The sequence below is a fragment of the Amaranthus tricolor genome, chromosome 12 (genome assembly GCF_026212465.1).
Source record: "Amaranthus tricolor cultivar Red isolate AtriRed21 chromosome 12, ASM2621246v1, whole genome shotgun sequence".
Classification (NCBI taxonomy): Eukaryota; Viridiplantae; Streptophyta; class Magnoliopsida; order Caryophyllales; family Amaranthaceae; genus Amaranthus; species Amaranthus tricolor.
The window spans coordinates 9,412,253-9,432,185 of record NC_080058.1 but is presented as its reverse complement, the minus strand read 5'-3'; the positions used below and the strand labels follow the sequence as shown (position 1 = coordinate 9,432,185).

Sequence of the window (19,933 nt, the reverse complement as noted above, 5' to 3'; positions counted from 1 at the left end):
ACGTATTTTACTGATTTTCCTTTTATTTATAGAATTGCGACAATTTTAGACGCATTTTTTAAGACGAAAATCCTTACTAGAGTAATTGGATTTTACTACAAATCATTAAATCGTCCGCCTAGTGATGTACATAATTATGTTAGAAATTGTAAAAAACTTTTAGCAGAACTTTATGATTACTATTCTAGTGTATATAACCCAAGTCGCAATACGTCTAGACGTGCTAGCGTCTCGGGCACGTCCCACTTATTATAATCCCGTAATAGCTAACATAATAAGCCAAGATGATAGTTTTGTAGGACCATCTTCTTCCTCACTCTCCGCTTCATATTTAGAACTAGATAATTATCTTAAACATCACTTTGAAATTGACCAAGGTAGCTATAATATTTTAGAATGGTGAAAAGAAAAATCCATTAAATTTCCCATATTATCAAGAACTGCAAAGTATATCCTTGCAATTCCTGCTTCTACGATTGCGTCGAATTCTGCTTTTAGTGCAGGTAGAAGAGTTCTAGACGAAAAGAGATCTCGTCTTGCTCCACATACTATTCAAATATGTGTTTGCAAGAAAGATTGGAATCAAGCGGAGCTCCAAACACAAGGACTCAAGAACGATGATGATCAAGACGATGATGATCCATGGATGATGATGGATACATCTGCATCATCGTCAGGAGGAGCAGCGGAAGCATCTAACCAACAAGATGATGATGACGAAGACGAATAGGATCATGAATATCGGACAACGATCAATCAACATTCAACAACTACAAATAAAAGGTATGACAAAGAACTACGTGGGCTTTAATTCCTTCGGGATACTAGGCAGCTTAGTATTCCTTCGACACTAGGTTCAAGTCCATTTTCTCCCTCTTTTTTTATTAATCATTTTTATCGTTTCTTATTAATTTATTTTTTTCCTTCTTTTTAGTAAATATTTTGATAACGATGACAAGCAATGAATTTCGCTTATAATCAAGTAATCATCAAAGGTACGTCCGCATTATTATAGTATTTTTATATTATATTTAAAGGAAAAATAAGAATGGAACCGATTGTCCGACCCACCCGACCCGAGAGTTGGAACCGCCGGAACCGCCTTATGAACTGCCCGGAACCGGAACCGGAACGTTCGAATCAGGTTCCACAAGGAACCGGAACGGAACCGGCCCAACCCGGACCGTGGCCATCACTAAGCAAAGCCATGCGTCAATCTCTCCTAGATCATCCTAATGATCTTGCATTTTATAAGCAGAAGCAGAAGAAGCAAATCTGATAAAATTAGAGTAATCTAAACAAAAATAATTATCTTTCCAAGTGAACAAACAATGGCAATCGACATACTTTGACTACAATCAAACTACGCCAAGGTATTGAATAGAAGTATATTTCTAACAAAGAAATGGGAACTAAAAACTGAACATAACCCAAAAGTAGGTTAATAAATTACTATTGAATTTTTAAGTGAATACATCTGTTGGAAGCGAATGAGAGTTTAAACCTTTCGGAGGCCTCGGATAAAGCAGATGGAGAACTTCGTCAACATTTTTAGACTCGTGATATCCTTTGTTAAGCTGTGCAAAGTGATAACATGATATTTGCAGTCATCTTCTCACATCAAAGCCAATAGCTTTACCACATTGCCCATTTCACCACATGATCAACAACCATTCATTAAGCCTTGTACGAGATGATATTTGGAGTGTGACCTTTCCCAATCATTGATTCAAATTTCAAACAAAGTGCTAGCTTGACTAGCCACTCCTTTGCAATACATATCTATCAACATCATGTGAGCCTGTAAGTCTCCACCTCGGGATTTATGTTTTTCAACATCTATTCACCTCCTACAGTGCACAAATATTGAATTAAGGGGTAACTTACAACTCCCACCCCCCAAAACAAAACTCAAAATTTTGAGTGAAATGAGAAACTCTTGGGAACACAAGTCGAGGCTTTCAATAACAAGTGCAAGCAACCAAGTTGTCTCGGATACAACTAGAACTTTAGAAGAGTACTAACTCTATTATGTTGACCTTTTTGGTTTTGATAGATATCCAGATTCCAGTGCTGATACAAAAAATAACATCAGAGCCCCAATATTAGTGCCGTTTCCTCGTTTGCATCCTCTTCGTGATCTTTATTTGCTCTATGTGAAGCATCTGAAATAGAGGATAAACAAAACTATATCAATAAAATATGCAGGTAAAGTGGTTAGGTTGATGACATTTTAAAGAAAGAGTCAAAGACAGACTTTACACAATACAACTTTTAAAAAACATACGTAAGCTATGCGAAGCTTTTTTCTTCTCGCCAGACTGCGCCTAGCGCATTCGGCGTGCTTTTTTAAACTAGGCTTCATATGCATTGCCAATGATGAAATTGAGGAGAACTTGATGAGAAACTTGTAGCTGTTGGCCTTTACTTTGGTTTAGCCATTGAATAACGTAGAGTTGAAGATGAGGGGTGGATTAATGTTTTAGGTTAGGAAACCAAGGTTTAAGACGTTACATTTGTGCATTTCCCTCCGTCAATAATTAATAAGAACACCTTAAGTTTGATAGTGCATATTGTGAAGAGAACAACTTCATGTGCATCAAAGAAGAAGAAACAAAAGCAATGGAAGGCCGTCAGTGATGAAAGGAAATAAGATGCGTTTGTTTTGAGGATTAAAAATGCCATAAAGGATGAAGAGGTTAGGAAAGGAATGAAGATCTTGTTGATAAGACTTCAGAGACACCACAACAAGAACAAATAGAGTTCTGTTTAAGAGAATGTATGAGAAAATAGTATGGCAAGGCTTTAGTCCTCTCAGATATGACACATCACACACCACAAGAAGAGTCAAAGAATCCTAAGAAAAAAAGCTCACACGGGTAGAGGAACTTTCTACTTTAAATACAACAGTCAAGCACAAAGGTGATTGTTATAAAACTCCAACTTTTTTATGTTTGTCTAAAAAATCATATCTATAATGCAATTAAAGACTTCTAATGGCTAAATACACGCGATTGTTAGTGCCAAAATCAAATTACTTCTTTAAAGATTTAGGCAACTTCCTAAGGACTTAAGTAGCTTCTCCCTCTTGCACGTCCCATTGTAGATTGTTTTTCCTTGTGAACTTCTTAACTTCTCTTATGGAAGGAATGACAATTCATAACTGCCCCCCTTTAAAGATTGTATATGGTATTGATTTTGAACATAAGTGTCTATGCACCGTAAATGGGATTGAGGTATCAAATAAAAGGACATTTTAGGATCGAGCTGATAAAATATAAACATGCTATTGACAAAGAAATTGTATATCGAGAGGAACTGAATAGGCATGTTAGGGTATGTCGTAGTGGCTACGAAAGCACATATGGAAGTTTAAGCTATTGAACTAAGAAAGTAAGAATGCAAAAGTATTGACCATTGTGGATTTTGCACTTTCATACGACTAGTTGGTTGCTTAGATATGGTTTATGAAGAAAGATTTTATTTGGTGACTTTTTAAACAAGAGTATGCAACTCAAATTAAATAATTTTTGACAAGAGGGGTAGATTGAGGTAGTTGTCAAGAGAGTGTACAACCACCTGACACAACCTTCTTGTTTTGGATGTTCACTTACAAGAAAGACCAAGGAAGAGAAAGTCAAAGAAGAATAAAGGATTAGATGGTGGAGATTAAAAGAGGATATTGTGGAAGTTTTAAAAGAGGATATTGTGGAAGTTTTTGGCCGAGAAGATTGTTAAGAAGCTAATTGAGGGATGTTTTCGGATGCAGAGTCTACCAGGACAAAGATGAAAAATTGTATTACTCGAATTACGGGCTAATCGAAATAACTTAACCAACTAATCGAAATGACTTGAGCTAATCGAAATGACTTAACCAACTAATTTATTCAACAAAATTTGGAGGACGTACAAGATGAGCAATTAATGAAGCAGAAGAATTACGGGCCCATTTAGAAGAACAAAGGAGATGTGCAAGATGGTTCCAACTATCAAGAAATAAAACTCATAAGTTGTACACGCGCAATGAAAATGAGGTCGTTATGTTCATAGTTACGCGAAACTAGAAACTTTCCACCGAATCTTATTGCTGAATCTTCAATTCTAAAACTCTAGATTAACATTTCCAAAACTACATTCAACAACTGATTTTTTTCAATCCCAAAAACATATATATAATAAAAATTCACTGAAGCTTTATTCTTTTCGTTTATCCTTATTTTTTCTTTTTAGACATTTTCTTTTCTTACCTTTTTTACTCATTTTATTTTATGTCTTTTTGAATAGTTTGCGAATTACAGCCTTAAAGTTTAGCACTTTTGCGAATTACAGTCTCAACGTTTATTTTTTGCAAATTACAGCCACCAAAGTGTTAGAGTTTACAAGTTTAGGCCAAAATCACAGATTTCTGACCACTTTACCAAAAATTTCGACCACCAAAATGGTCGGAATTTTGTGTTTTGGCTTGAATCTGCAAACTTTGTTACTTTGGTGGCTCTAATTCGCAAAAAATAAAAATTAAGACTACAATTCACAAAATTGCTAAACTTTAAGACTGTAATTCACAAATTATTCTAAATTTGTAAAATAAAATTGTGCCTACTTTTCCTACATTTTTGAATAAAAATTAACGCTTCTCGTTTCAGTTTTCGTTTCTCGTATTGAATTGAATTTCATTTCAAGTAACATTTGTTATGTTACAAAACGGCCGTTTGATAACAACTTTTTTCGTTATGTAACTTGTGATTTAAAATCATGTACTAATCGTCATTATAATCTATTATTCTATATATTAGGCAATCGTGATGACATTCGTGATTTTTTACTATGCACTACAAAGTTATAGAAAAGAGTGATAGAACTACGAATGAGACGATGTACGAGTATATTAAAGAACATATTCAAGCCTAGAAGATCTACAAAAAAAAGCAATTCATCTTATGAGACAAATATAGAAGGGAAAAAAATTTGCCCATGAGTTTCATTGACTTGGATAAGTCATAGAACAGGGTATTAAGAGAAGTATTTTAAGGAGCAACGACAAAGAATATTTTTAAGAGATACATTAATATAGTGCAAAAATATGTTTGGAAAAGCAAAGACAAAATGTCGGGTCAGGTGGTGGCAAACCAGAGGATTTTCCTAGCACAATTGGATTTCACCAAGGTTCGAACCTAAGCCCTTTTCTTTTTGCAACAATCCAACATGAGATACTCAATTGTTCCAAGAAGATGTTCCATAGTGCATATTGTTTTTTGACAACGTTGTTTCGGTAGATGAAAGGTAGATGCTAAGTTAGAAAGACGAAGACAAGAGTTGGAGTCACGAGCGTTAAATTAAGTCGGAGTAAGACAGCAAGCATGAAATGTCACTTAAACACAAATGAGATAAGTTGAAACATCATAAAACTGAAAAAAAAAAAAAAAAAAAAAAAAAAAAAAAAAGAAGAAATCGCTCTAGATGAATGCTTTTTGGGTCGAATATCCATCATTATTTAAAGCAGAGAATTAAGTGTGGGTAGCAAAAATGTAGAGTGGCCACTAAAATATTATGTGATTAAAATGTGCCCCTAAATCTAATGGCAAGTTGTATCGGATGACCATTAAACAAGTGCCACTATATGGATTAAAATGTGGGCTTTTAGAAAGGATGATGCATGAAGATGCCAATAGTGAACAAATATTTAGATAGATCAATGGACATACTGTGAGGGATATAATTCAAAACAAAGATGTAACTTATAAGGAAATTTTTAAGGGCAACAAATATTGAGAAGATGAAAGAGAATCATTTGATATGGGTTTAACAAGTGAAATGATAAGGCATTAGTGAGCTGATAAGGATGATAGATTGTTGAAAAAACTGATAAAATCAAAAAATGGTCACTGGAGACCAAAAACAGAGTAGAGAAAGATACGAAGCATTTAGATTAACAGGTGAAGATGGTAGAAAATTCAAATTGAAAGAGATTGAGAACTCACAAAAAACAACCACTGAAAATAATGAACCGATTCGTGTAGTCAACCTAATCCTTTGGGATTAAGGCTTCGATATTGTTATGGCATGTTCACTAACCAAGTTACCAACAAAAGTAGCACAAAGAAATCTACCCCACTTGTACACCCAGTGAATAAGAATACTTCAAGATTAGTTTAGATGTCTCCTTTGACATGACACTAAGAAAAACGAGTTACGTAGAACAAGAACAAGAGAGTAAGCGAAAGTAATGATAAAATGTATCCTAAGAGCACCCTACACTTCGTTAAACTATTGGTAATATACCATAGAATTAAAACGATCAAAACACACACTTTCATAAGACCTATTAAGATACCATTGTACAAAACGAGGAAGAGCTTGGAAAGAAAACCATAATCACTCCATATTAAAAACACATCTGGAAACTTTTCATATTCAATTGAAGGCCACAATCGGGAAATTACCAGGAGCCACGCTATGTAAGTATGGGCTACAAGCTAAGATAGAAGCAGTTCAAAACTCAATTAAGGTTAAGGAGAGAATTTTGAAGTAAAACAATAGTGAGGTCATGCACAATAGAACTTCGTAAGGAGGTAATACCCCTCGTAAGCTTGCACACTTGTGTTGCACTCCTACAAGATCATGACCTTTTAAATATTGTACTACGGTTGCAAGATGCACGAGAGGGGTAAAGACAAGCTACTCAAGCGAGAGAAAGATCAAACCAAAATTATGACTAATTCCAATTTGGCCTTCATCCTAGTGAAAAAATCTTAGCCGCTTGAGTGAGAGAATAATTAAACCAAAATTTTGACTAATCTAATAGCCCGCAAAACTATAACACTTGACTTTATTCATCCTAATAGAGACTCCCATATACCTTCACCTAAAATGTGTGGTCAACTAGTTATGTTAAAGAAAAGATTACATAAATTCTAAAGTGGGAAATAAATGGGATAAAATGTGGAGTGAATCTAGTAATCATACATATCTATATCTTCCAAACACTCCTCTTAGAATGTCTAACGAAAAGAAGGGCGAAATAGTTGCTAAAGGTGATTCATCCCAAAATGACAAGAGTCCAAACAAGCGTTGCACTATTTAAGAAAATGATAATGTAGTGCAAACAATTGGTGAGAGGAACAACTCATCTAAAGAGCTTCAAATGGAAATAGTTAGCATGATACATGCCATGAGTAATGTTTACCCAATATGTAGCCATTACCAAATTGTGCTCTGTAAGAGCATTTAATTCTACCCATTACCAAATTGCAAATGTTGAAAAGAGGACTTTTACTTTCAAGATGATAGAAGAAAATTTGAATACATCAACTTTATAGATGAACATCATGGAAAATTTAAGTAGTATATGTGACTATAAGATATATAGCTTAGGCAAATATGATATGCCTCATTTGGCCTGTAGTACTGTTTTGAATTTAAACATATCTACTTGTTAGCAAAGCTAACTTTTGATGGATGAGTAAGTTTCATCCTTATATTGTAGACATGACTCTTACATTACACTAATGTTGGGATATTATATTATTAGTTATATGACAATGTTTTAGATCATATTCTTGATTTGTGCTCTTGTAGGTATACATATGGATAATAATATGCAACATAAACAGCTCCTAATTTTATAAATACCAAGAAAGCGATAAATTTTAGGTTATGATCACTTATTCAACAACTTATATTAGTATATACAACACTTCATTATCTAGGTTCTTCCCTAGGCAAGGTTTGGGGTTAGATGATATCCTTAAAAGTTTTATCAAATTGATCCTTGTTAGGAAACAATTACAACTTTACAGGAGCAATTGGGCAAAAAGTGCACATGATTTGATATGTCATCATATTTTAGTATATTATAATCTTAAACCAAAGAAACATAGAACTTTGGCTCTATTGAGAAACGGACAAACTTCTATTAGTATGTATTATTTAAAACATATAACAGGAACCATACATGACAAAAAAGGTGATATTATGAACTTAACGATGATTAAATGTCTAAGTACGTTTCCAACCCATGTTCAAAGATCCAAGTAAATGAAACATTTAAAGTTTTTGCCCAACTTCAAATGTCATTTAAACTAGTAACTAGTTTTCTAATAATGCATGAGCTCATGCTCCAATATGGTGTAATAAAACACAAAGAAACCTCAATAATTAGCTGTCAATAGTCAAGGGATAGGTCACAGCTGTGGTAAACACCTTTGACGACCCTAAATAGAATTTAACTAATGAAGATTGCTCATTGGAAATACTAGGTTCAAAAGAGGTGAAGGCTAACGTCAAACTACATTTCACTTTTAAAATGTTATTTTGTTCCTTTCTATTTTCCAATCAATTATGCATTTACTCCATGTTCTAAATTATCCTAACAGCCAATACCACAATTTGACCATTTACAAACAAGTTTGGAGCAGATTTTTCAGCAAGTCTTTTGGTAACATAATTATAACGTGCAAAGCATGATAGACAAATAAGGTAGTGACAGGAACATCTCCAAAATTCCTAAATCCATTGTCAAGCCAAATAACAAGTTTTGGTTTTGTCATCAATAGAAATAGGTGCAATGCAAAATATCTAAAAAATAACCTTTTACTCAACAGTCTTATCACTTTCATATATTAGCCCTTGAAATTTTGGATATTAAAAATTAGGAGAAAAACCTTTAAATGGGAGATTGGTGAGAACATTTGACATTCTCAGATTCTTGAAGTCACCAAGTCTTACAACAGCCATCCAATAAGATATTAAGGCCTACAGACAATATATGATAGTGCATTATAAAGCTGTCCATTCCACATCAGAAAGAGCATAGATTATAGGAGCATAAACCAAAAATTTCAAGTAAATAACTACACAAGGAATCATCTAAACAGAATAATACATCCAGACAACCAAATTAAAGGTCAAACCTGTAAGAATAGTTCCATAAACGAATTGCTTTTAGCCCATACAAGTGATTCCACTCTTACAACATCCATCAAGCAATGCTTACAAATCGCATCACAGCTTTGAAGCCACCCTTCATTAGCTACGAATCGTCACGCCTTTGATCATAAAAACAATTTCCAGCGAATCAAACAACTTGTGACATTCTCAAGCATCACCATTTATCATTTTATGCGAACCCAGGTTTAGAACTAACATGAAAACAAATCATTGTATATCTCACTCGCGTCTTCCTCCATTGTAACATCCTCGAATTAAAGAACTATATGTGACAACATTAGGCGATAAGCCTTCTCTTTGCATCTCCTCAAAAAGTTCAAGTGCTTTAGATAACAAATTCTCTTTACAAAGACTATCAATGATCAAAGTATATATGATAGCATCAGGCTTGCAAACCTCATCAGACTGCATTTTCCTAAGCAAATTAATAGCACCCACATTATTTCCTGTTCTACAAAGACCTTTAACAATTGCACCATAAGTGACAATATTAGGTTGCATCCCAAATTTGATAATTTTATCCAACATTTTAGCAGCTTGATCAACATAATTAGCATCAATAAGTCCATTGATCAAAGTAGTATAAATCACAATATCAGGCTCAAATCCAAACTTAATACGCTTACCGAGGAGCGAAAAGGCGAAATCAACCCGACCTAAATGGCAATAGCAGTTGGTGAGGATGCCCAAAGAATGCTTATTGGGTCGGAGGCCCGATAACTCCAGCTGCCTGGAAAGAGTAATAATAATGGAATAATGCTGTACTTGTTGAGGTTTTATCTTGGAGATTGCAGTAAAGATTTGATTGAAATCCATGGAAGTAAGAAAAGGATCTATGGATGTCATTTGATTGAAGGTAGAGATTGCTTGGTTGATGTTGGAAAACCCAAATTTACATTGTTGTTTAAGTGAATTGATTAAGAGTAGACGATTAATGGCTTCCCTGATGTTAAACATGTGAAAGATGATTAAATCAGGAGATAATAGATTTCAATAATGGGGAAGATGAATCCACCATTGATAAGAAAGCTCAGAGAAGCTTAGGAATGTAAGACGCCAACCTAGTAGCTTCTCTGGTTTCTGGGTGTAACATCTAGGGGCAAGGCTTGAAACGTGGTTAACGAAGGTCAAAGGCCTCTTTCTTGTGGGCTTTCGTGTCTTGGGCATGCACCACAACTTTCATAAAATTTGAAAACATAAAGTTAAAAAATAAAAAAAATGAACCAAATAATACAAGCGTGAAAATTCCAAATCTAAGATTTGAGCTATTCGCAGTTAGTAACTACGAACAGCCCTTTGACTTTGTTTGACCTGTTTGTAGTTAGTAACTGCGAACAGATAGCTTACATAATTTTTTTTTCTACTTTTTGAGTTCATTATTTGTTGTATTTGCATTAGAGACATTAGAATAAGTAATTACAAGTCAATGTATGTTTCAGGCGGGATGATTCATCGCCAAAACTCCGAACATTCGTAAGTTAAAGCTTGGACTCTATGATAAAGTAAATAAACATATATATAACTAAATATTTATACAAGTGTTTGAAATATATAACTAAATAAACATATATATGTATATACATAGTCGATCTAAATACACAAAAGCGAAACGCTAACGCTCATGACCCTCATCTACCCTATCCAACTGAGTTGGTCTCCTACACTTCCTACAGTAGTAAGAGGCGTTCGAGTGTCGCTCTGGCAGTGGAGGGGACTGGTACTGTGATGGTTGCGATGGCCCAGCCTGCGAGGCCCCCGCAACGTCAACGGGGTATGAAAGGTCAATCTCCTCCAAATGATACTCATAAGCAGGAGATGAGACGTACATATGGGTGGTAGCCGGTGAGGACTCTGCAGTGACTTCCGGTATGAAGTGTTGGAACTGCGTGCCAACGAGCATGCCTTGCGCAATCTCCCTCACTGACTCCTCGTGGCGGTACCGCATCACTGTTGTCGCACCTTGTGCCTGAAATTAATATTTAGTTAAGGTAATATTATATTATGTATACTTAATCATTTAAATGCAAATGAGGACTTACAAATTGGGTCATCGTAGGCGCAACAGGTGCATAATGTGCTGCTGCGATGATGCCACGTGGTGTCATCCATCGGGGAGTGATGGAGAGGAACCACGGCATGTAGTCCGGTGTAGTAGGTGTGCTAAGAACATCGATCGGCGCACCTTGGGCCAACAGCTCAAGTCTACGATCCCAACGAGCGATGTGGCGCCAATTGATCTCCATCCAATTCACCGTACCTTGATTCTTGCGCGAAATCAGGTGCAGCTCGGGTTCAGTGTCGCAAGGCGGTGGAATACCTTATACCAACCCATATTGGCGCAGTACGCGCTCAGGTAGATGTACTTCGACAATGTCGAAGCATAGGAGTGGCATAGAAGCCCTCCACGCGCCTGATTGAATCCCCAAGTGCTCGAGAGCAGCTGCGTACGCTTCCGTAAGGTACGGGTCCCAACAAAACTAAAATACATGTTATGAAAATGTAAGTGATGTGTTAATTAAATTGCAATAACGTTAGTGAATAATGAAATATTTACCTGGTTGGGTCATAGCAAGTCTAACTGATCTTGGTAGAATCCGAGACTGGTCCTAATGTGCTTGTGCGTCCGGCGTGCAAAATTCCACCTTGAACCATACGCAGCATCTGGTGGGGGTTGTTGCGGAGGAGCAGCATCACCATAACCAACGGTTCTGTAAGGTTGGCTGATAAGAATATGCTCCCACGCCCACAACTGAACATTGCAGATGTAATTAGTATGTAATTCAACAAATGTGGAATAGAATTAAATGTTATTGTCATTACCTGTAATATGACTAGTGGTCCCGCAATACTCGGCGATGCGCTCCCATGGTTCGTCAAGTAAAGTCAAATATAGGAGTTGTATTTGGTTGCTTGTTTTATCGGCAAACAAGACAGCTCCTATCAAATATAGGAGGTACGCCTTGGCGTACCTCGCAATTGTGCCTTCATCAGCATGTTCGAGAAGATGCGAGAAGGTCTGAATCAACCATGTGCAGCGCAAACCGCTCCCCCTGATACTTCCGCTGGAGGGCGCACTCCCAGTATGCAGTGCAACATGTCACGCCAGCTTGATAGCTGGCGTCCAGCTGTACACACGGCACGTCCCTCGATGGGAAGCCGTGTTAGTAAGGCTACATCAAGCAGTGAGATGGTAGCTTCACCTAAAGGGAGATGAAATGTGTGTGTCTTCTGACGCCATCTCTCGACCAGTGCTGTGATAATGGCACGGTCAACTCTGCTGTATGCAACGAGGTGAAAGTCATACAACCTCGTGAGCTCCAGGTACGGAATGATCCTATCATCGATCACCCATGGAACGGAATCTGGATGCCTAGTGCCTAACGTGTTTGTATCGGACACCTATGAATATTGACATATAAATAAGTTACTTGTATGTTATCATTAGTAAATTGCAAATCACAACTATTGTACACCTTACCTGGGCATCCCAAAGAGGAGTACTCCTGTGCTCATGCTGCACAGTCAACATTTCAAATATGATACACTCAAGGTAACAATACGCCATGAAGATAAATATGAATCAAACATAGCCCTAAGTCTCCACAAACAGCCCCGCTTACACTTCAAGGTAAGGACAGTTTAGTTTGAGGTCTCAGTTCTATACTCCACATTTCTACGAATATGATACACTCTGATAGCTTCCAACAACGCTTCCTTGCTATCAAACATCATACCCTTCTCCAACTCTCCGTCTTCGGTGTAAGTTGTATCACAAGCCCAAGTCCTCCATGAGTTGTCCTCCTCATACTCGTCTAGAGGTGGACATAGGACATAAGGTGTAGGAGGAATGATTGTAGGAATGTTGCCTAGAGTCATGTCATTTGCTAGCGCATCCTCATCGACATCCAAATCGTCCTCAGAAAGATCGTCAATGAGCTCATTACTCTCATTTCCATCATCCTAAAGTCTCATCTCAGCAGCTCCTCCTAAGTTAACCATTGAATCAATTGGAACTTGATTCGTAGGGGGTTGAGAAAAAGTACAAGATGCGGAAGAAACGACGGGATTTACAGTTTCCTGAGTTAATATAGGCATAGGGGTAGGGGTAGGAGTAGGATTAGAAGGAACTACATTCCCTAAGGGTACTTCTTCTACGTATAACTCTAAAGAGGGAATTCGGGTGGACTTTGAATGCTCCCACATAGCATCTATAGCCTCTTCATCCTCAACAGGAAAGGCAAGCAATTCTCCACTCATGTCATATTTAAAGTTTATATTTACGGTACTTCTAGTGGGGTCCAATCCAATCTTAGAACATATGAAACGTTTAAACTGGTTCAAATCCATGTTCGAGTTGCATGCAAACAACCTACGTCTTCCCCCAACATAATGAACTTTGTCACTACTTTCTCGAATAAAACCATTCCAAAAACATACTATATTGACGCGAAATGATGTCATTTTCTACATTAATACAAACAAAATCAACATCATCAACAACTTCATGCCCATACAAGTACATTATAGTCATTTGATTATAATCTTTTTTGGTCTACAAATTAATAAAGTCCATAATGTAACTAAGTTCATACATATATAATGCACATAAAATCCAAATAATAAATCAATTAATAAGTTCATAAATGAAATTGCTAATACAAACATCAACATTCCTAATAACACATAATGTACATCAAATTTAACTAATTCAATATGCTCATCAACAACAATACTTCAAAAAACAACATAAATTTATGAAAAAAGTTACACATTACCTTGAATAGTTATGGATGATTAAGAAGAGTGTTGATATAAAGAACTAGTAACCTACATTTGCCAAAACAACCAAACTTCATCAAAACCCTAAAAATAGATATATATATATATATATATATATATATATATATATATATATATATATATATATATATATATATATATATATATATATATATATATATATAGATGTATATATATATATATATATATGTATATATATATATGTATATATATATATATGTATATATATATATATATGTGTATATATATATATATATATATATATATATATATATATATATATATATATATATATATATATATATATATGTATATATATATATATATATATATATATATGTATATATATATATATATGTATATATATATATATATATATATATGTATATATATATATATATATATATATGTATATATATATATATATATATGTATATATATATATATATATATATATATATATATATATATATATATATATATATATATATATATATATATATATATATATATATATATATATATATATATACTAAAAAACGCATAAAAATTTACCTTTGTTCGATCTAAAGTATTCGAAACTATTTTTGAAGTGTCAAATTGAAAGAGGAACACAACAATTGATGGATTCAAGCTAGTGTATTTGTGGAGAGTGTCGAGTAGTATTATGCTAGGGTTTTGAGAAATAGGAAAATGAGAAGGGAAGGAAGTTGATGCGTATTTGTGCAGCTATCTATTCGTAGTTACTAACTGCGAACAGGTCAAACAAAGTCAAAGGGCTGTTCGCAGTTAGTAACTGTGAACAGCTATTTTGTCTTTTTTGACTTGTTCGCAGTTACTAACTGCGAACAGCCCAAATCTCAGGTTTGAGATTTTCACGCTTACTTTTGTAATAAGTTTGAAAGTTGTATTATTTGGTTCATTTTTTTGATTTTTTAACTTAATGTTTTTAAATTTTCCAACTTTCATTCAACTGTTCAATAACACTAACACAAATTGTTGTGAAAAACGATTTCTCTAAGAAACGCATTAGATATATAAATTAAATGACTCAATTAATACAAATAGAAGAGAAAAAATAAGGATGGGAACTTCTTGTTTTGAGGTCGTCTCTTTGAGAGACTGTCTCTCACAAAAGTAACTGATAACACAAATTCTGGTGTGAGACGGTCTCAAACGTTCTAGTATATGGATTGAATAACCCAACTAATATAATTGTAGTATATGGCTTATTGTTTTGTGATCGACTTACCGAGAAACGATCTTTTACTAGATTTGCTTTTTAAAGAAAAATAAGCATTTTAGGCCAACAAATTCTCAGGCCAACAAATTCTCAAAGCACAAAATCTTGGGTGAGATCATCTAACGCGTCTTATTTGGCCGACGCAATTAAATATATCTTTTTTGCCAATTTCACAAATTAAAAGGTCAATTCTCAAGGCTTTGAAATTAACACTTTTAAGTCATGAAATTTGACAAATTTAAAACTTAAAAGGCCAATTTTAAAACTTAAAAGACCAATACAAAGACTTAAAAGACCATTTGCAAGGCATAAAACTCTCGTTCTAACTTTAAAGTAGGATGTCTTAAACATTGCAATTGATAATAAAAACTTGAAAATTGATCTTTTAAGTCTTGAAATTAGTTTTTCAAGTACAAGAATTGGCCTTTTAAATCTTGAATTAAAATGTCAAAATTTTAAAAAATTTAAATTTTTAATTGGGTCTAGGACCTCTAGGCCACTCGCACGGCTTAGTTTGTCTCACAGGATAGTTTAAGTTCTCAGAATATGTCTTTTTTGAGAAAGTCCTTCTTAAGATAAGCATCTCTTCATTCAAGAATGTGGTTTGGTAATTTTCCTTATTATTTACAGCGAATATGAGTTGTGTTGAAAGGGTAAACAAAGTTAAGGGACATTTAATCGTTATTACTTGTACAGTGAACAGAGGAGACATGGTCAACAAAGTCAAGTCCTTATTAAGTTATATTAACAGTGAACAGAGACTTGAATTTGTTTGACCAGGAGTTTTCTATTTGTTGTAACTAATAGCAAACAGAATCGAGCTATATGTCTACGAAGTAGCTCTCTTATTTCATTACATTTTTTTAAACCTAGCTCATAACTGCAAAAAACAACTTTCCCCTTTCTAAAAACAATTTAAATATAGGCATCTTTAATCCTCTCTTACATCCTTTATTCAGGTATACTAAAGTGTTATGAGACTTATTTTATTATTTTATTGATATAAAGCATAATTACATATTCTCAATTTGTGGCTCATTTTAGAGTTTATTAGTAATGTATTAGTTCCTCCGGTGTAGGCTACGAATTTGCAAATTAAACTCACTTATTCATCCCTACTTGATAGAAGGTACTTATTTATTGAATTTTATATTCTATTTATTTATATTTTTGAATACTAGTTGATAATGGTGAATTTGAATATTTTTGAATACTAGTTGATAATGGTGAATTTGAATAATGAATTTGATTTTGAGTTTAATTTTTGTTGAAGTTGATGGTGATAGTATATGTACTCGTACCTGTTATTATATCATGTTGATTTTATATAGTTCACTCTAATCTCGACCATATTCAACATTGTAACCATTGTGACAGTACTCTTCGACAATACCAATGTTCGACATCTAACCATAAAGATCATCAACACTAATTAATTAAATTAAATGCCTATATCAAACAACTCAATCAAAGATCATCAAATAATTACATAATTAAAGTAAATTAAAAACACTTTATAAATAATTAATTAACAAATAAAGAAACTAGAGATATATATTTTTACTAAACTTGTAATCACCGTATTTCAAAATACTCCAAATTTAAGAGAATATTGAGACTTTGGATTGAAAATGTGTTTATTATTCGCAGTCAGCAACAACGAACTAATTAAGTAACGACTAATTGGAGCACTCACAACGGTCATAAAAATCTGAAAGACATAAGTTTACTGTTTACTATTATTAACACAACAAACAGAGGTCTTGACTTTTTGACTTTATAAACAGTAATATATTTGTTTGTTGTTATTAACAACGACCAAAGCATAACCTAAGCTCTTTTTCTTAGATTTGGGAATTTTGTAGTAAAAAAGACTTATTGGCTCGGGGCATTTTCTCTACTCCTTCTTACCCTGTAAAACAAGGTCACCTTTCGTGCTTGAACTAATAACCATCTTTCAGCAATTTTGAAAAAGTTCACTTTCTTTCATGATGAAGCCGGAAGCCCACATAGGTTGAATTTGTCGTTCTTGTATCACCACAAATATTTTTTATTTTGTTTAGCTCCTTTAACCATATCACCTCCACAAAGCTCAATCAATGAGACAACCAATGCAATCATCACTCGCAAGAACAATTAAGAGTCATACATACCTCACTATAAGGTACATCATCTTGCCAAAAAAATGGAGAGAAAAGAATTTGATGCAAATTTGATGCGTCTAGACAAACACTTAAAGCTAATTCATATTTTTCTAACCTTAAATTTTTAAAAAAATCGTGACAAATGATCCAATGTTTTCCTTGCGAATTTGCCTCACATTCCAGTCCTTTAACATTGATGTTTTCCGATTCTTTCTAGAAATTTCATGTCAGGTGTAGTGTGTGCTTAAATGTCTTTGTAGGTATTTCAGCTCGAAAAGCACGCCACTGCATCATAGGGTTCATGAGCCGCAAAGATTTGATGGGAATGCTTGCTTAATACTTGAAAATAAGATAGATATCCATCCCATTGCTGCAGCTTAGTCCATAACCAACTAGAAATTAGCAACACAACCAACACTTATGCGTATACTACCCTTGAATGAGGATAAAGAAGATAACAATTATTGTCCAAAAACAATCTTGGTCAAATCTTTCCTAAAAGAAGGCGTACCCACGATACCCTTAGAGAATAAAAAGATGATGAATATTCAAAATTGTAAGAATGACTCGGGTTGTCTTTCTCATTAAGATTAATGTTAATATATATAAGAGTGTCATTATACTTTAAAAAACTAAATATTTTCCTAATATTCTACATAATCACAAAGATATACAAAAATATGCAAAAAATTAAAGAGATATTATTCTAAGATATTTTAATATTCTAATATATTCCAGTTAAACAAGACTCGATTTTTATTGTTTTCTTATTTGATAAGACACAAATAATTAAGATAAACTAAAAAAGATCAGGAAAAAAGTATTTATTTCACTAAATGATCCATTACACAACTCCAGAAACAATAGAGTTGAACTTGAACAAGTCCAAGAAAAATAATGGCCCTCTTTTAAGGCTACTAACAATTTAAAAAAAAAAAAAAACACGACGACATCGTTTCAGCAACGAGAAGAACTTCGTTTGGCTGTTACATTAGCTTTAGGAGCCGCGTTACGTGTCCTTTTAGCCGCCGTTTGATCCTCATGAAAGTCAAAGCACATCCCATCTCCACCGACCATCTCCACGAACAAATTTTGTAGATCTTCTAGACTGTCCTTCTGATAACAAAATATCACATAAATATCCTTCCTTTGATCATAATTTAGATTTTCTTCTCATCATATAATATGATATTTTCAATTCCACGTCCCTCAAATTTAATTTAAAAAAAAAAAAGAATCATTTGCAAATTTTATTTTTTGGAAATTACAACTTGCAGCCAATTCACAAGAGTCGATCACAGGATATTTGGAAATTTTATTTTGGATATTTTGGAAATTATGATAATAAAATTTAAAAATGGTAATTCACAAAAACATTTAAAACAAAAAGAAGATAAAGATTTTTAAATTTTACCTCTCCCCTAACGTTGTCCATCATTGAAAGCATCTCTTGCATAAAATCACAGAATCCCTGTTAGATAAATAAATTGTCAGAATTAAGCTTAAAATGCTTCCATATACGGCGTCGTTTGCACAATATTCCATTTTATTAGCACATTAAACGACGTCGTATTAAACCAAATCGATAAATATTAACATGCATAATAAATAAAATAAAGGTAAAATGCTTCGAATAATTTGTCAAAATTAAGCTAAAAATGCTTCAAAATACGACGTCATTAGGAAAATATTCCAACTTGTTGGAACACTGAACGACGTCGTACTAAACCAAATTGCCAATCATCAACATGCAGAACAATAAAATAAAAAGAAAAAGGAAAATAAGGAAGGAACGAACTTCATCTTCTTCTTCCGTTGGATCATAAAATCCTGCATCGTACATTGATCGCTTACCCTGATCCGACAACACTGTATAATTTCCCAAATATAATTTAATATAAATACAGAAATATGGAGTATTAAAATTTTTTTTCTTTAAAAAAAAGAATCAGTGGAATTAAAACCTGAGTAGGCTTCTTGAATATGCTGAAACTGGCGTTTAGCATCAGCGGCGACGGAAGGATTAGAAGCTCGGGCCCACCTATCAGGATGCCATTTCTTCCGAAAGAGAAATTTGATTTAAGAAATTAAACGAGATTTTTAAAAAAAATTAAATTAGAAGAGAGGAATAGGGAGTATACAAGAGCAAGTTTGCGATAAGCGGCGCGAATATCGGCGGAAGAGGCGTCCTTACCAACTCCAAGAACAGAGTAATAGCAAGATCCATTACTACTTCCGTTGGATCCTCCTGCTCTTTCCATTGTTTGTGAAATTTTGATGGTGAATCGACGAATTGAGTAGATATTTATAGTGATTGGCAATGATTAAGCTAAAAAATCATGGCAATTGACAAATCAGATCAGAATATTAAAAATGGAGGAGAAATGGATGGTGAGGAATGATGGAGAGAGAAAAATATCTCCGGAGATGGGTTTGAATTTGTCTTCTATTTTCCCTTTCTCTACAAAGTAGGAGAGAGAAAGAGAGGAGGGTGGATGATAGCTAATTTCTGGGGACTATGACGATGGAAGAAGGTTCGAGAGTATGAGAAATTGAGAATAAGGGACTAGAAAAAAGAGAAGATATTTTGCTGTGTATGTTTGGATATGACGTTGGCATTTCTTTATCGTAAAAAAAATAAATTGATTTTTTTCGTAAGTTATGGTGGTTTTGGAATTGGATAGTGGTAACTGGTAACTGCCTAAATTGTGGTAACTGGTAACTGCTAACTGGTAAATGACGATGTTAAGTTATGCTGCTTTTCTTATTGAAAAATATCTCTCATTGCCTAAGGTCTTTT

The 19,933-nt window shown here is 34.1% G+C and overlaps 2 protein-coding genes across 4 annotated transcripts; both read right to left on the bottom strand.

Annotated features, from left to right (window-relative positions):
• Nucleotides 1-1,276: 1,276 nt before the first annotated feature.
• Nucleotides 1,277-10,063, bottom strand: LOC130828108 (uncharacterized). 3 transcript variants are annotated; one of them, XM_057693911.1, is made up of 4 exons: nucleotides 9,573-10,063; nucleotides 8,910-9,361; nucleotides 8,661-8,751; nucleotides 1,277-2,165 (listed from the first exon to the last, which is right to left on the bottom strand). In XM_057693911.1, exons 2-4 carry the CDS (start codon nucleotides 8,976-8,978, stop codon nucleotides 2,092-2,094), a joined length of 234 nt encoding a protein of 77 aa, XP_057549894.1. In that variant the 5' UTR covers nucleotides 8,979-9,361; nucleotides 9,573-10,063; the 3' UTR covers nucleotides 1,277-2,091. The 3 variants fall into 3 exon arrangements, 1 of the variants encoding a protein (XP_057549894.1); XR_009047320.1 differs by having other exon boundaries at nucleotides 8,910-10,063; XR_009047321.1 differs by lacking the exon at nucleotides 8,661-8,751 and having other exon boundaries at nucleotides 8,910-10,063.
• A 7,859-nt stretch (nucleotides 10,064-17,922) lies between these two features.
• On the bottom strand, nucleotides 17,923-19,707 carry LOC130828107 (uncharacterized). The gene is made up of 5 exons (XM_057693909.1): nucleotides 19,275-19,707; nucleotides 19,098-19,191; nucleotides 18,932-19,002; nucleotides 18,548-18,604; nucleotides 17,923-18,249 (listed from the first exon to the last, which is right to left on the bottom strand). Exons 1-5 carry the CDS (start codon nucleotides 19,392-19,394, stop codon nucleotides 18,091-18,093), a joined length of 501 nt encoding a protein of 166 aa, XP_057549892.1. The 5' UTR covers nucleotides 19,395-19,707; the 3' UTR covers nucleotides 17,923-18,090.
• Nucleotides 19,708-19,933: the final 226 nt, after the last annotated feature.

Coding starts and splice junctions, on each gene's coding strand:
- LOC130828107 (XM_057693909.1), bottom strand. CDS start 19,394: ATGGAAAGAGCAGGAGGATCCAACGGAAGTAGTAATGGATCTTGCTAT. Junction 18,605..18,931: donor CAACGGAAGAAGAAGATGAA/GTTCGTTCCTTC, acceptor TTTATCTAACAG/GGATTCTGTGATTTTATGCA. Junction 18,250..18,547: donor TGGACAACGTTAGGGGAGAG/GTAAAATTTAAA, acceptor TTTTGTTATCAG/AAGGACAGTCTAGAAGATCT.
- LOC130828108 (XM_057693911.1), bottom strand. CDS start 8,978: ATGGATGTTGTAAGAGTGGAATCACTTGTATGGGCTAAAAGCAATTCG. Junction 8,752..8,909: donor TTATGGAACTATTCTTACAG/GTTTGACCTTTA, acceptor TATTGTCTGTAG/GCCTTAATATCTTATTGGAT. Junction 2,166..8,660: donor CACCAATCTCCCATTTAAAG/GTTTTTCTCCTA, acceptor CCTCTATTTCAG/ATGCTTCACATAGAGCAAAT.